The sequence below is a fragment of the Vitis riparia genome, chromosome 6, assembly GCF_004353265.1.
Source record: "Vitis riparia cultivar Riparia Gloire de Montpellier isolate 1030 chromosome 6, EGFV_Vit.rip_1.0, whole genome shotgun sequence".
Taxonomy (NCBI): domain Eukaryota; kingdom Viridiplantae; phylum Streptophyta; class Magnoliopsida; order Vitales; family Vitaceae; genus Vitis; species Vitis riparia.
The window spans coordinates 15,598,172-15,614,316 of record NC_048436.1 but is presented as its reverse complement, the minus strand read 5'-3'; the positions used below and the strand labels follow the sequence as shown (position 1 = coordinate 15,614,316).

Below are 16,145 nucleotides of genomic sequence, written 5' to 3'. Positions count from 1 at the left end.
ATTTATTAAATATTGAGAAGAAATTTGACTTTGCTCTTCCCTTCACCCTCTTTTCCTTGGCGGTTCACCTCCAAGTGAAATCCTAGTGAGTCTACGTGTCAAAGTCAAGAAAAATGCACGCGAAGCTGTTGTGTTTCCAGGTCGGCCCCGTTGGATATTACTTATTTATTTATTTATTTATTATTATTATTATTATCCATGTGTTCACTACTCAACCATTGATCATCCTTTCAAAAATCCATTTAATATTTCTGCCAGTCTTCATTTGCTAGAAAATTCCTGCATGGCGATTGGTAAATTCAAAATCCACCGCCCTCATTTACAAATCATCATTTGCCCAATCGCAGCTCTTCTTTAGAAGCTCAAAAAATAATGGGAAAAGACAAAGACAACCGCCTCCACCACAAACCTATATAACCTATATAAGCCAGATCACTAGTCTTCAGGTTTTCTCCACGGTCGAACAAGCATGGGAGAAGGCCCCAGTGACAACACGCACCGTCACTCCCTGGAAGACAAAGACGACGACGACGACGAGGAAGGCTGCGATGCTGAGGTTTGGGAGATTCTGAGTAGGAGCTTCGACCAGGTTCAGTCGGTTTTGGATCAAAATCGGTTGCTAATTCAGCAAGTTAATGAGAATCAGCAGTCTCGGATTCACGACAATCTGGTCAAGAATGTCTCCCTGATTCGGGAGATTAACGGCAACATCTGTAAGGTCATTTCTATGTACTCCAAACTGTCTGCCGATTTCGTTGACATTGTCCGGCGGCGGCGGGCCCAGAACGATGGCGACGAGAAGAAGAAGGAAGAGAGCGTGGACTTGAATCTACCGCCATCGCGATGAAGCGATCAATTTCAGTAATTTCGTTGACGCTGAGCTTTCGTTTTTTTGTTGTGGGAATAAGATTAATTTCGGTGTTTGCTTTAGAGTGTGAGATGATTCATGTTTTTGTGTTTGAAAGGATGATAGCGGCGGGACTGCACCTCTTTCCAGGTTCCACTGTTTATAGATAATCATTCATAAATATCTTTTTGTAACTCCTTAACGTATAGGACCTTAATGAAATTTTATAGAGTTTTCTCATGAATTTTATTATTCTCATTCTTACTTTCTTTTTATCTCACTTTATTTTACAACATGTTATCAATACGAATAATCTCTACAAAAGAAATATTTTTTTTTCTCTATTCAAATAAATAGAAAGACATTTTTTTCTTCAAATAAATAGAAAGACTTTTTATCTCTTCTTTCTCACAAAAAATCCATATAACCAGAAGTTATGAGATAAATTATAAATTATAGGGTAAATTCATAACCAATAGTTATGAAAAATATGTGTAATCCCTATAACTAAAAGTTATGGGGAAAATTACAAAATTATAAATATACGATCAGAAGTTATGTATATGATCCCTAATTATTTATTTTTAATTATACGGTATAACTGAAAGTCATATCAAACAATATTATATAGCCAGAAAGTATAAAATAAATAAATAAATGTTCATAACCTGAAACTATATACAAATTTAAATATTTTCTTGTTATGACAAAATAATCATAGCCTAAAGTTATGAAATATATTAACTTTTAATTTTTTTAATTTCTTTTAATTATATTGTGTAACTAGAAGTTATACATAAATAGTTCATAGCTTGAAGTTATGTATAAATTTGAATATTTTCTTGTTTTGATAAAATAATCATAACTCAAAGTTATGAAAAATATTGGCTTTTAATTTTTATGTCGTATTCACTTATCTTTCGCAATAGGAATTATGGAAAACAATTTTTATTAACAATTGTTTCATAACCAGAAGGTATGCATACAATTTCTAATTCTCTTGTATAACTTCAATGAACTACGTACCTAGAAGATACATAATTTTTTTTTTAATTTATATTATATAACCAGAAGTTATGTAAATATTATTATTCATAATCCGAAGTTATGAAAATAAGAAAATTAATATTCTTTATACTAATAAAAAGTTATGCAAAAGTGGTTAATATGTACTTTCTTATAACTAGAAGTTATAGAAAACAAAATTGTTAACTAACAATTTTGTACAACTTTATGAAATTTATATAACCAAAAGTTATAATGGAATATATTATAATTTGAAGTTATGATAGTAAGCATATAGATAATATTTACGTATTATCAAAAGATTAATATTTTGTACATCAAGTTATACAAATACGTAAGTGTTTGATGGTTTTTATAAATTTCTATTATTAGAAGTTATACTGTCATTAGTAGAAAAATTTACATATAAATGTGAAATTTTGGATTAAATGAAAGTATGATATTTTTGTATTAAAGGTAATAGTTTGGAATATTTTTTTAATTCTAGTTGTTTAATACACAATAATTTTTTGATTTAGAAAATTGAGATTCCTTGAATACATGTGAAATATATGACTAATAAATTGATTTTGCACGTCAATTTTCTTTATAGCATGTTTTTATGATTGAAAAATTTTGAGTTATATAAAATAATATATATTATTGCGTGTTGCCACATATGGTATTTTTATTAATGCAATAATTTCATTATCCAAAATTAATTTCATTATTCAAAAATAATTTTGAAATTACAATATGTTCAATTATAGTTCTCAATATATTATGTTATATCTTTACATATATGTTTAAATGGATTTGTAGTATTTCAATTAAAGTTTTGAGACAACAAGATGCTTTAAATCATGATATATTCTCTTAAAATTTTGATTTATGAATTAATTTTTTCACATTGATTTAGATCATAATAATATTTTGAATAAAATTATTGATCTATTACTATAATTAGTTTGATTATTGAAACACTTCCTTGTTATTTCATGTATAAATTGCTTCACACTTACAAAATCAAACATGTAAGATTATTTAAGAAATATATAACTTTAAATTATCTTTTCATATTTGTTTTATTGTGTTATATATGCTCTCATTGCTTTTACGCAGTTATTAAGTTGAGTCATCATCAATGACTAATATTTTTCCATTAATTATAACTCTTTCTTTATGATAATATTTCTTCAACTCTATAAAGACGAGGTCTTTATGACAATGTATTATGACTTATTACTTTGATGAAACTCGTCTCATTAATTACACAACATTCATGATAGATAATGTTACTAAATCAAGTGATAGAAACTTAATTAAAGGCTCCAAAAGAGCTTATACCATGTCACTAGTAGTATTTAATTCCATATTAATGACACTTTATACAATGCTAGATCTAGAAGAACTTGTAAAACCCACTTGGTCCCTCGGGGTAAAAGATTGTATGGATGTACATTATAAAAACAGAAGTTTTTATTTAGTGACTAGTCTACCTATACACTTAAAAGGTAAAATGACATTTGTGTGGATTATCATTTTAATGAGACAATTTTGTCACCGTTAGGGGGAGAAGAGCCAATTCCAGAAGAACGACGTGAAATTATTTGGAATGCATCGACTTTGACTTATCTTGATCCTCGTACCAATCAATGTGGACTGGAAGTTTAAAAGATTATTTATTTGAAAAATCTTACAAATCTTACAAATCAATTATCAGATGCATTCATTGATATAAACAGAGTGACAAAGTCATATATCCTGGCTGCAAATACTCCAACACGAATTGATGTCCCTGTAGGACAGTTAACAAATGAATCCAAGATATGCTTGAAGCGTGGTAGACTTATCGGCTCAAAGGATGTGACTCTCCAAAAGAAGAGAACCCAAGAAAAATTTGGCACTCTAAAAGAGACAATCAAAATGACTGATTAGTTTAAATTGATAAATCTATAGCCCCAAAAGAAACACAAATAATATAGAAAGCCCTTGAAGAGGCACATATTGAACAAGAAGCCCTTGAAGAAGCACAAGTACCTGAAAATTGTGAGATCTGATCAGTAAGTTATGTATACACAAGAGAAAAATGAGATCGAAATAATATTATTATTAACAATATTTTCTCTTTCCAAGTGGCTTACGATATCATAAGAAATGATGAAAATCTTGAACCACAAAATAAGGAAGAATGCTGACATAGAAATGATTAGCCAAAATGGAAAGAAGCTATGCAGGCAAAGTTAAACTCATTAACAAAACGAAAAGTTTTGGACCTATAGTCCAAACACTTGAAGATGTAAAGCATGTTGGGTACAAATGGGTATTTGTACGAAAACACAATGAGAATAACGAGATCATAAGATATAAAGTGCAATTAGTAGCACAAGGTTTCTCGTAGAGACCTGATATTGACTACGAGGAAACATACTCTCTTGTCATGGACACAATCACATTTCGTTTCTTAATTAGTTTGGCAGTCTCAGAAGGACTAGATATGCGTCTCATGGATGTTATTACAACATATTTATACGGATTCATGGATAATGATATATACATGAAAATACCTGAAGGATTTAAATTGTCCGAAGCAAATTGTACAAAGCCTCGTAACATGTACTCAATCAAGTTACAATGATCATTGTATGGATTAAAGCAATCCGGACTCATGTGGTACAATTGCCTTATCGAATACTTGCTAAAATAAGGGTATATGAATAACCCTATATGCACATGCATCTTCATTAAGAAATCAGAAACCGGATTTGCAATTATTACAATGTATGTTGATGACTTAAATCTTGTTGGAACTCCTGAAGATCTCACAAGAACAACAAATTACTTGAAAAAATAATTTAAGATGAAAGATCTTGGAAAAACAAAATTTTGTCTCAGCCTGCAAATCGAGCATTTTCCAAATGGAATTTTAATACATCAATCAACATACATTAAGAAAGTTTTGAAGCGTTTTTATATGGATAAAACACATCCTTTAAGTTCTCCAATAATTGTATGCACTTGATGTGAAAAATGACCCATTTCGTCATTGTAAAAAAATTGAAGAATTACTTGGTCCTGAAGTACCATATCTTAGTGTTATTGGTACACTTATGTATCTTGCCAATTGTACACATCCAGACATTACTTTTTTCTGTCAATTTATTAGCAAGATACAATTTCGCTCCAATTCGAAGACATTGGAATGATATTAAACATATATTGCGTTATCTTCGCGGAACTACTTATATGAGTATATTTTACTCAAGGGAATCAAAGTAACAATTGTTTGGATATGCAGATGCAGGATATCTTTCAAATCCACATAAAGGTAGGTCACAAATAGGGTATGTGTTTAATTATAATGACACTATTATTTTATGGAGATCTGTTATACAAACAATGATGATCACATCATCAAATCATTCAAAAATACTAGCAATTCATGAAGCAAGTCGTGAATGTATAGGACCAAGATCTATGATCCAACATATTCGGGAATCATGTGAACTCTCTTCTATCAAAGGGGACCGGACAATATTATTTGAAGATAATGTTGCATGCATTGCACAAATAACAAGGGGTTACATTAAAGGAGATAGAATTAAACTCCAGAAGAGTAGTGAAATTGATGTGCAACAAATACGCTCAAGTGATAATCTAGCAGATTTATTCACAAAATCATTGTCAACCTCAACATTCAAGAAGTTAATAGACAAGATTGGAATACGTCAACTCAAGGATATCGACATGAGGGGGAGTATGCTTGTAAAAGGGTGTTAGTGTACTGTACTCTTTTTCCCTTCATCCAGGTTTTGTTCTACTAGGGTTTTATTGATAAGGTTTTTAACGAGACAATCCTAACATACCAAGAGCAACTTAAAGAATTATAAAAATATTGTACTCTTTTTCATTCGCTAGGTTTTTCCTATAGGGTTTTTTTATTAGTAAGGTTTTAATGAAACAAATTTTTATGATCATCTAAGAAGGAGTGTTATAAAATATGAGATTTTGTTTCATTATGGTAACTTGTAGATGATCATCCATAAATATCTTTTTGTAACTCCTTATAAAATGGAAGGACCCCTAATGAAATTCTATAGAGTTTTTTCATGCATTTTATTATCTTTTTCTTACTTTCTTCTTTTCTCACTTTGTTTTACAACAAAATAATATAATTTTTAAGAATATGTTTTAATTAATTTTACATTGGTTATCTAAAATAATAATTGTGAAAATATATATATAAATTTTTAAAAATAGAAAACACAAATTATTAAATTTTCAAGTTTTTAAAATATTTTTGTTTAAAAAAAATAGTAAAAAAAATGTTTTGAAAAATTGATATAAAACTAATTTAAAAAAATATTACCAACCATCCTCCTATCCTTTTTTTTTTTTTTTTTTTGTATTGCTTTTGATGGATTTTTTTTATACGGAAGAAAGCCGTCAAGGGTACGAGCAGCCTTAGAATTAGGTAGGTGAGGATTCTGGTAAGTAAGCCTTTTTCAACTTGGGTTGGATATTATAATTTATACTATAGGTTGGGTGATTCTGTTTGATATAAAATGTCCACCGCCATCGGCTTGGAATAACTATAGTTTATTCACCGTATCTTCTTTGTTAGTTGAAGGTTGAAACTTTTGTGTTCTCTTCTTATTTGTTAGTTGAAACTATTCTCTTCTTATCTACAGCTGGAGTGAGAAAGGCCATGTTTTGTTAGCTGAAACTTATCTTTTTTTCTAGTCCGTACAGCTGGAGTGTAAAGACCACGTTTGCAATACCCCAGCATAGAAAATGAGGGGGAAAAAAAAAGAATTAAAAATTTATTATTATGAAAACCAAACCCTGTTCACTCAGATTTTGATTTTCTATTTTACGTGTTATTATGATTCCCTTCCATTTCCCATCCTATTTTTCATTCCTATCACCACCTTCCAAATGCTCCCACAGAATGCACCTGGTTCTAACCTAGGCTGATAATTGAAGGGCCAGTGGCCAGCCGGATGTTTTTTGGGCAGAACCATTTGTTTCAGACTCAATGATTATTCAATCAAATTCCTTTCTAAAGTGTTGCAAGTGTGTCATGATTACTATTTGGCATTGAGTTGCTGCTTCTAATTATTTGTTAACCAAGCATTTGAGTCTACAGTTCCTAGTTCATTACATCTGAAATTATAGCATGCTCTGTGTCCAAGAACAGCATTGGATTTTCCATGTAGAAAATTATTCTTGATGGTATTTTTAGCTAAACCAATGCCCTAGCAAGTCAGCATTTTTATGTCTCTTTCCTCTTTGATGCACCTCAATCTCAATTTCAAATGTTTGCACAGAAGCCCTTTTGAGATGTGTTGTTGAATATGATTAGACCAAAGTCATTTCAAATTGAGATACTTTGATCAAAATTAAAACAAAGTTGAGAATGGATCAAAGCCATTTCTGAATTACAATATTTTAACATCACATGACTGATTTCTCTCTAAGAAATTCCATTTTTTTTATCAGATCTCTTAAGAAATTCCATTAGAAAAGCAAAAAGGCAAAGAGTGGACAACTAACAATAGCAGGTAATTATAGAGGAAGTTCACCACTGTCTGCAATCACAACTTTGGTCTTGGGCGTGCCGCTCTGCCTTCCTTCAGCTTCCATCTTGTAAACCACATCCATTCCAGATAACACCTTTCCAAATACTACATGTCTTCCATCCAGCCTGAAAAAGATTAGGGAACAAAACTCATATCAGGTCCTACAAATAGACTGTATCCTAAATGTGGGAGACACAAATCACTCTCATGCAAGCCATCTTATTTGCAGGAGACCATCAATCATGAAGAGTATAATTTTGCCTATCAACACACACACACACACACACACACACACACACAATCAATCTTGAAAGTGAAATGTCACAACCTGCATATATGATCCCTTCATTGAACTTTTACAGGTCGACAAAATATTCTAAAAGCAAAGGCAAGTTGCTCAATTTATGTAGATTTTGTGCCAATGACCAGGAAGGTCTGAGCAGATTTTTGTGTCCTTCAGAGAGGACTAAAATGATCATAGAAGTCTGGAGTTGTTCTGGCTTCTCCTAAGTTTGAAGAAAGTCTCAGTCTTCAATTGTCCTACAGATCTAATTTAACTCCCAAAGTTCTAGGTTGTTCATTTGGTGCTTATAAATAGATGGCAACCCCATAAGAGTGACGCACCAAACCTTGTAAAGCTATTGTATCTACTTTCCAAGTATTCCTTGAAATATCTGACTTCGATTTAGAATATCTAGCTTGTCTTTACATGGTACTTCAGGTTTTTTAGGAAAACCCAAGTCTATGACATAAAACTAACTTGAAAATGATGCACTTTGATACATGTACAAATAGAAGGAAAACAGGCAAAGAAGTGCGTGTGAAAAAAAAAAAAAAATCATTTGCACTTCTATTTATTCAATGTAAGGGTGGGTGTTAGAAGATTAGGGGTACATAAGCTAGAAAGAGATGGATGTCTACTTACCAACTAGTTGTCACAGTTGTAATGAAGAACTGTGAACCATTGGTATCTGGACCAGCATTTGCCATTGACAAAAGCCCTGCACATAAGATAAAGGGTAATCTTTCTTCATCTCATTACAAAAAATTTGTCTTCAAGAATAAATTAGATGTGGTGTTACTAAGATGAAAAACTTTGGTTCCTAATAGCCAACAGAAATAACAATTCTACCTGGACCAGTATGCTTCAGTTTAAAATTCTCATCAGCAAACTTCTCTCCATAAATCGATTCTCCACCTCTTCCATCACCAAGTGTAAAATCACCACCCTGGATCATAAAGCTGGGAATAATCCTATGGAATGCACTCCCCTTAAAATGGAGAGGCTTCCCACTGTTTCCAATACCCTTCTCCCCTGAAAGGATCGAGAAGGGTCAGATAAAAACAATTTTTAAAAAGAAAATGGATGACAAGAACATGTTTAGTGATCATTCCACCTAATCCAAACTTCTCCCCTATGAACATTTATCTATATCCAACTATTCAATTACTTTGGATACCCTAAAATTAAGTGTCACGTATAAATAATAGCACAGATAATGGATGAATTGATCATCAACTTAAAAGAAAGAGTTTAAATTATGATGTACCTGTGCACAGTGCTCGGAAATTTTCTGCCAAAAAAAGTTTAAATTAGAAACTAAATTGTGGTTTAAGCTTCAAGAAATGCCCTTTATTTAATCAACTATTTTGCATATCACAGATTCATTACCTACAGTTTTTGGTACCGTCTTCCCAAAGAGGCCCATAACAACACGACCTGAAAACAAATATAAAACAATTAGCAAGTATCATCATATGGACCATGTACCTTTTTAGTAAACCTTGTTTGGACAGAAAAAATAACAAATTTATGATGCCAAATAATCCATCTCAAAGGAACTAAGTCTAATCCAAGACCCCTCATATACTCAAACAGTTGAACAATAATCTTCTCAAGGTATTTGGTTTGGTATCCTTAATCCTGTAATCCATTATCCTGAAGTCTACAAGATAATTGCTTGCCTGCAAACGATTATGAATCAATATTTTTGTGTCTATCAAATGTTTGTACAAAAGAAACAGCTTGTACAAAAGAAACATTCCTAGAAATTCACTAAGAATCTAATTCCCATGTCTGGAAGGTGGGATATCCTGCCAATGTTTCTAATTCCCATAAGATTCTCACTGAAATAGGTGAGATATGCATATATCAAAGAACCAAAAAGAAATCATGAATGTGTTTCGAATTTGCAGTTCCATCTAAGGTGAGTTTTTTTTGCTTGGGATGCTTGTTGAGAGGAAGCTTCTAGGAGGAATCTATCAACCACATCCTTCTTTATTGCCCTAAAGCAAGGGAGTTATGGCATTTTCTATTTTCTCTATTCGGAGACGTTTGGGTCCTTCCTTTTTCGGTTAGGGAGACTCTTTTAAGTCAACATGGACTATTGGAGGAAGCAAGCGAAAGAAGGTTGGGGGTGCAGCCCCATTATGTATTTTTTGGACTTTGTGGAAAGAAATAAACCAAAGAGCCTTTGAAACTGAAAAGCAATTGGCTCAATCTTTGAAGAGCACCTTTGTTAAAAGTTTGTCATTGTGGGTTAGTATGCCCATAGCAAAAAGAACAATGACCTTAATCAATTTCATAGATTGGGTGGGATCTAGATGAGGGAACACCTCTTTGTATTTTCCCTTTGCCAGGCTATAGCTTTTGTTTTCCCCTTTGTATACAACCTGTGCACCTTGCTGGATAGCTCCTTTCATCAACATATTTATCTTATCATTTTTTTGATACACTATATTTATCGTATCATTCATTTCTTATCATTGCTTACTTATAAAATAAGACAAAATAAAGGATTAGAAATGTACATATCCTTGGCAATAATATCCTATCCCATCCGGATCCCTTATCCCTGTAGTCTAAACATGTGGTAATCAAGCATATTGAAGAGCTCCACCTTTGCTTTGCCTCAAAAGAACACAATTATCTCACACCGATAAAAACACCCATTTCGAACAAAACAAAGCCTTTCACTTAACAAAAATCCCATTTTGACATTTCATGACCATTTATAATGCTCATTTGGAAAGAGCAAAGCCCCTCCAAAGTATATGGAATCCAGAAGCTTATATGATATAATATAGCTTTCAATTCACACTCCAAAATGAAAATTAACATACTATATTCGTTAGAGAAAACAGGGCATACCAGCTGGTTTTCCATCAATCTCGACATCAAAGTACACTTTATGAGTCACCTCCTTCAAATTCTCCGTCGACTTCTTTGCCTGACAATTAAATCATTAAAAAAAAGAAGGAAAAAAGCAAAGCCCCCCAAAACTGTGGGTGAGATCCACCGATTCTCCTTCTCTGGACTCATCCCACATACAAAGTAAATGCAATTTCCAGAGAAAAGAAACTGAAAATTTGTCACTAAACAGTGGTCTTTGGTAATTTTCAAGCCGCATAATAACTAAATGACATAAAATTCACATTAAATTTTTTATTGAAAAGAAAAATAGGGAATAAGGATGCCAGGAATTTCTCGGAGATCTAAAACAACTCTCACAAAATGCATCTTTCACAGATCGAATCTATATAACCATAAATCATCGTTTATCATGCAGCAACAGATCAACAACGATCGAGGGACAATCTGAGAAAATAAAAGAGATAAATCCACGGTACCTGAGAGATAGCTAGGGTTCCCAACAGTAGCAGACTCCACAACACCGAGTTCATCCTCGCCATCTCCTCCTTGGTTCCCGATCTCCGCCCTACGGACTAAGTAGTGCTTTATGACACAGATCGACCAATGAACACCTTACATGTGACATTTTAGTTGGACACAATTGGTTGTTACACGTCATACATATGGGCTCGGTTGTGGACGGACTGGGATGAGTGTGGGCTACTCTCTGATGAGCTGATATACTCGGGCCGAGAGTGGGCGAAGAACAAAATTCTTTTGTTAACAATATCCACCCGCCACGTCACTGTAACTGGACATTTTAGTCCCTGTCGTCCCGAAATAAAACGTGTCATTTTGTAATTGATTAGAGAAACCATAGAGTCAACTAACTGTCGTCAACTACCATTCGTGAAGCAGAAGCGCCAGGAAGACTGCTTGGTGAATGTCATCACCACATTAGGAATGGCGAATTCAATCCAAATTCTTCAAGGTAAGAGGGAGATTTAGGGTTAGGGTTGCGATTTGGGATCAATTAATTCATTCTCTCATCCATCTTCTCCTGTCTGTTTCTTCAATTTTGACTCTGTTTCAGAATGGAGGAGTCGGATCACACTCAAGCTGTTTCTGCTCCTTCTTCTTCGACTTTGGCTGTCGGGGCATCTTCTTCGTCATCGTCTTCCTCACCGGTGCTCGAAGAACCGCAGGGCGAGCAGCTCGAAGACGGAAATGACCACCACCAGTTCTACCTCCCTCCGCAGGAACAGCAAAGGCAGCCATCTAGTGTGTCTTATCGGGTGAACATATCGATATCTGATGTGGCGACGGGGGAGATTCGAGATGATGTCTGGTCCTGTCTCGTTGTTCTTGTCACATTTTGGTTCTTCGGTTTGTTTCCATACTCTTCTAGTTGAATTTATTGTTGTTGATTAAATAGCTTTGGTTGGTTGCCAAGAAAAATATAGGAAAAGAGAAGAAATTACCATTCTTTTAGGATGTTGTGTCTTTATAATAACAAAGGAAAATCAAGACTCAGCCTCAGTTGAGTGGAGACTTATTTCCTTTGACTTCCAATTGATGACATATCTTAAGATTCAAAACTTTTAGTGTCTTTTCTGTTCCTACATTTTCTCAGAAACCAACTGAGCTCTGAATTTATGGATCCTCTTTGGTATCGTCAGATAATTTTATTTTTCAGAGCTTGACGCTTCAGGATTTGTTCTGATTTGGTTTTTCATTTTTCTGATCGACAGCATCCATGGCTCTGATTCTTGGTTTTTACGGGTCTGCAAATGTACAGCTGGGCCCATATTGCTCGCGCCTTGTCAAAGCTAACTCATTCTTTGTGCAAACAATTAAGGTTATTTGATGCATCTTACTTATTTGAACTTTGATTTTTCCCGCTGCTGCTGCTGCTGTTCCTGTGTGATAATCTTCCCGGTTTTGCTACCAGGTACAGGAAATAGATGAACCAAAACCTGGGCCAATGCTATATGGATTTCATGAACCTCCTCCCCTGGATGTTGAAAACACTTGGTTTGAGACACATGATGCATCTGTAGAGGCCAATTTTCACAAGGTGAGAACCTTCCAGCTGACTGTTATTCTTACATTCATACTTTCAAGTCCAGAATATCCACAAAGTTCTACAATCAGAACCTTTTAGATGCCCTATTTAATGAAGTGGAATTGAGTATCTTACTGTCTTTCAGGAGTGGATCTTCTTTTTGAACAAAGGGTCTGAAGTGGATATTTCATACAGTGTGAAAGCCCCACGGTCCTCTCCCTTATCCCTTGTAATCGCCCAAGGTAAATTCTAACTTCTAAACCACATAAAAGAAAATGGTAACATGATACTTCCATTCATGAGTATAATTTTAAATCAGTTTTTTGAAGCAACTTACCATTAATTTTAGCTCCTTACCCATTCAGCATAAATACATGTTGCTGATGTAGTTTCCATGCCAACAAATTGGGCTTAGATTTGTTGTTTTATAGACACCACATGTCATAGAGGCTCAATACAAAAATATCAACTTTTATCTTTAATCTTAATATATATTTCAACCTGCAGGTAGGGAGAGTCTTGTTGAATGGATAGAGGATCCGTCATATCCTAACACCACTTTGTCTTGGAATATTATTTATGGTGAGACTAATGAAGGAAAATGTAAGTGTTTTTCTTTCTTTCAGATTAGGCTGCTCTAATCTTGTCTACTTTCCTTCGCAGGAAGTGGTAAGGTCCAACAGGAAATTTTCAAGTCTTCTTATTATTATGTTGCAGTGGGTAACTTGAACTCTGAGGAGGTCAAGGTAACTGCTCAAATATTGACTTTCCTATTCAATTATCAAATCATTTTATGTTGGAAATGGGTTCTTCAATGATCAACATTGTGGAGTATGATGCTTGTTTGTTAGTTATTGACTTATAGTTGCAACGGATATTGTGTCATATCTAAATGTGTCCTTGAAACTAAGTACAATAACCATTTGAAGATACCAATATCAAGAACTGAAACAGCTATGCAGAGAACTCCACTTGAATGTGTTCTCTCATGGTCCTTTTTGGGGTCCATTGCCAACATGTTTCCTTGTTAATCAGACTACGATAATTTTTGGCCAGAATCCCCTGTTATTCAGAATAGGGATGCCTATTGGACTCTAACGTGATCATTTGCAGCAGATTCTTTCCTTCTAATTTTTAATTAATTTATATAGATTTTCCTTTCCTGCCAAGTTAATCCATTTTGCGAAACTTAGACTTCAGGGTCACCGCAATCACCATTAGGTTTTAGAGTGAACCATTTAAAAGCTTGTCGATTTCACTAAAACAACCAGCCTAAAGCTAGTGGGTACCAGGATATTTACATATTACATTTACCACTGGGTCACTTCAGTCATTTTCAGCTCCTAGAGTGCACAGCTTTGGATGATATGGTCACCCTAACCTGTTGAACTAATTACCACCAAAGAGTACCTGGGGTTGTTCTTGGCTTATTTGGTTCCTTATAGCATTTGTATCTTCTACATAAAATATTTTATGTAGTTAAATTGTTGGGGCTTTGCCTGCAACATTTTGCATTATATACAGATCCTGAAACCTTCAATTTATCAGTGGATTTGTTTCCCTAAATGATTCATTAAACAGGTCCAGTTAAACTTGACAATGAAGGCTTTCCTCTACAATACTACCAAGGCATATTACAAATGCTCCCTGGGTAATCGTTTATGTAGTTTGAAGCTGTTTCTGCTAAGGGCTAATGCTGCTGTCTTAACTTCTCCAGGTCCACGACAGGTAAAAGATTGCCACTTGTTGACTTCTACACTTCTTTCAATAAGAGTAATTACTTTGTTTTTCCTGAACCTCTGTTGCATTTTGAAGGACATGTTCTTGAATGTACTGAACGGACTGTTGTTGTAGTATAGGTATTCCAATTTTAAACATCATGGTCAACAATCTCGGAAATCCCATTTCTCTTCATTATTACCAATTAGCATTTATGTCATTAATTAATCATTGGTTGTTCAATTAAACTGTTATTGGGCATGGGGTGCTAGCAGTTTTCCTTGCCTCTGTCACAGTTGTGGAATAAATCTGATGTAGGACACAGAACTTGCCTGGTTTATTGAGATCTTATAGGTTAATGAATTCAGTCTGTCTTCCTTATCCCGATATCCAACCTCTAGAGCTTTTTATGGACTTGTCTCTGTTGTTAGCTGTAATTTTGAAAGATAGAACTGGAAGCTGAGTTAATTGGATCAATTAACTGCATATTCCAATTCTGAATGCAATGAGGATTTACCCTTCCATCTCTTTCTCTAGTAGTAGATGTTCTTTAGACCCATTCATTGGCACTTTAAAATATTCATGATTTCATATACAAATTTGTGCTTTTTGGTTCTTCAGGGTTCATCCAATGATGACTGGTTAATCAAAATGTCTTATGGACCCCGGTGGATCACTTATTTTGTTGGATCAGGTTATTTTCCTTTGCCTTCATATCCTTCCATGACATTCTAAAGGAGGACGAGTCTTTACAGTTATCATTTCTCCTGTATGTAGGTGCAATGACCGTACTCATCTTGTTGGCCTTCAGAGTCTGCAACACGTTCCAAACCATCATCGGGGATGGAACGGGATATCAAGTAGGAACAGGAGACACAGAGCCGGAGCGAGCCCCATTGCTCCTTCCCAAAGATGACGATGCCTCGAGTTGGGGTTCATCTTATGATTCTATCTCCCATGATGAGGAGGACCTAGAAGAGTGGCTTGCAGTGAGTTCCCTTGAAGGAAACATATCAAAAGAAGGAGAAAACAACGGCAATCCTCGGCGTCTCTGTGTTATTTGCTGTGATGCTCCAAGAGACTGCTTTTTTCTTCCATGTGGCCATTGTGCTGCCTGTTTCACATGTGGAACAAGGTATGTACTCCACTCTTTCACCTTGCTCAAATCTATAGTTGTCTCGTATAATTATTGTCCTATATGATCACATCCACCAACTCTATAGAATAATCCTGCATCTACTAGACTCGGTCTGAGTTTATCTGTCTCTCCAGAATTTCAGAGGAGGCCGGTAGCTGTCCCATTTGCCGAAAAAAGATGAAGAAAGTGAGGAAGATATTCACAGTTTGAATGGTGGGTGTATTCTAGTTCAATTGTGCAGACACTCCTGGAGAAGAAGAAGAAGTTGACGGTTTTTTGTGGTATTCTCTAGTTCCATTCTGCAAGAACTCTCCCGGTTTGGAATATTTTTGGTTGCAGTGTGGATGCAATCCCATCACGCTTGTTCTACAAGATGGGTGAACTAAGATTGGATTGGGGTTTGACGATTTGACAAAAGCTAATCTTCCATGTATCAATCCTTTTGATCTTTACCTCAAATGTTTATAAACTAAAGTTGTTATTACAGTGAACAAAGGTCTCATTGGGGGTCATGGCCATGACGGCGATTTTGTCAGCTGTCTTTGTAACGATTGTGTTTGGAGTCACATTTGATTACTGGTTGTTCTTGATGTAGCTATTGGGTCTTAGCATACATTTTAAGAACAAAAAAAAAAAAAAAATCATTTTGAAATGGG

The 16,145-nt window shown here is 34.5% G+C and overlaps 3 protein-coding genes across 3 annotated transcripts; 2 read left to right on the top strand and 1 right to left on the bottom strand.

The window, feature by feature from the left end:
• Window positions 1–330: 330 nt before the first annotated feature.
• Window positions 331–1,099, top strand: LOC117916750 (protein EARLY FLOWERING 4-like). The gene is made up of 2 exons (XM_034832911.1): window positions 331–861; window positions 966–1,099. The coding sequence occupies exon 1, from the start codon at window positions 470–472 to the stop codon at window positions 845–847; it is 378 nt and encodes a 125-aa protein (XP_034688802.1). The 5' UTR covers window positions 331–469; the 3' UTR covers window positions 848–861; window positions 966–1,099.
• A 6,104-nt stretch (window positions 1,100–7,203) lies between these two features.
• LOC117916069 (peptidyl-prolyl cis-trans isomerase CYP20-1) lies at window positions 7,204–11,180 on the bottom strand. Its single transcript, XM_034831886.1, has 7 exons — window positions 11,065–11,180; window positions 10,586–10,664; window positions 9,107–9,154; window positions 8,985–9,008; window positions 8,567–8,749; window positions 8,360–8,435; window positions 7,204–7,559 (listed from the first exon to the last, which is right to left on the bottom strand). The coding sequence occupies exons 1-7, from the start codon at window positions 11,125–11,127 to the stop codon at window positions 7,421–7,423; spliced, it is 612 nt and encodes a 203-aa protein (XP_034687777.1). The 5' UTR covers window positions 11,128–11,180; the 3' UTR covers window positions 7,204–7,420.
• Window positions 11,181–11,480: 300 nt separating this feature from the next.
• On the top strand, window positions 11,481–16,083 carry LOC117916068 (E3 ubiquitin-protein ligase APD2-like). The gene is made up of 11 exons (XM_034831885.1): window positions 11,481–11,558; window positions 11,661–11,953; window positions 12,319–12,425; window positions 12,519–12,644; window positions 12,778–12,874; window positions 13,140–13,214; window positions 13,296–13,378; window positions 14,214–14,360; window positions 14,973–15,045; window positions 15,129–15,486; window positions 15,624–16,083. Exons 2-11 carry the CDS (start codon window positions 11,662–11,664, stop codon window positions 15,697–15,699), a joined length of 1,434 nt encoding a protein of 477 aa, XP_034687776.1. The 5' UTR covers window positions 11,481–11,558; window position 11,661; the 3' UTR covers window positions 15,700–16,083.
• Window positions 16,084–16,145: the final 62 nt, after the last annotated feature.

Coding starts and splice junctions, on each gene's coding strand:
- LOC117916750 (XM_034832911.1), top strand. CDS start 470: ATGGGAGAAGGCCCCAGTGACAACACGCACCGTCACTCCCTGGAAGAC.
- LOC117916069 (XM_034831886.1), bottom strand. CDS start 11,127: ATGGCGAGGATGAACTCGGTGTTGTGGAGTCTGCTACTGTTGGGAACC. Junction 9,009..9,106: donor GACGGTACCAAAAACTGTAG/GTAATGAATCTG, acceptor TTTTTTTGGCAG/AAAATTTCCGAGCACTGTGC. Junction 8,750..8,984: donor TTTCCGAGCACTGTGCACAG/GTACATCATAAT, acceptor CGATCCTTTCAG/GGGAGAAGGGTATTGGAAAC.
- LOC117916068 (XM_034831885.1), top strand. CDS start 11,662: ATGGAGGAGTCGGATCACACTCAAGCTGTTTCTGCTCCTTCTTCTTCG. Junction 11,954..12,318: donor TGTCACATTTTGGTTCTTCG/GTTTGTTTCCAT, acceptor TCTGATCGACAG/CATCCATGGCTCTGATTCTT. Junction 12,875..13,139: donor ATCCCTTGTAATCGCCCAAG/GTAAATTCTAAC, acceptor TTCAACCTGCAG/GTAGGGAGAGTCTTGTTGAA.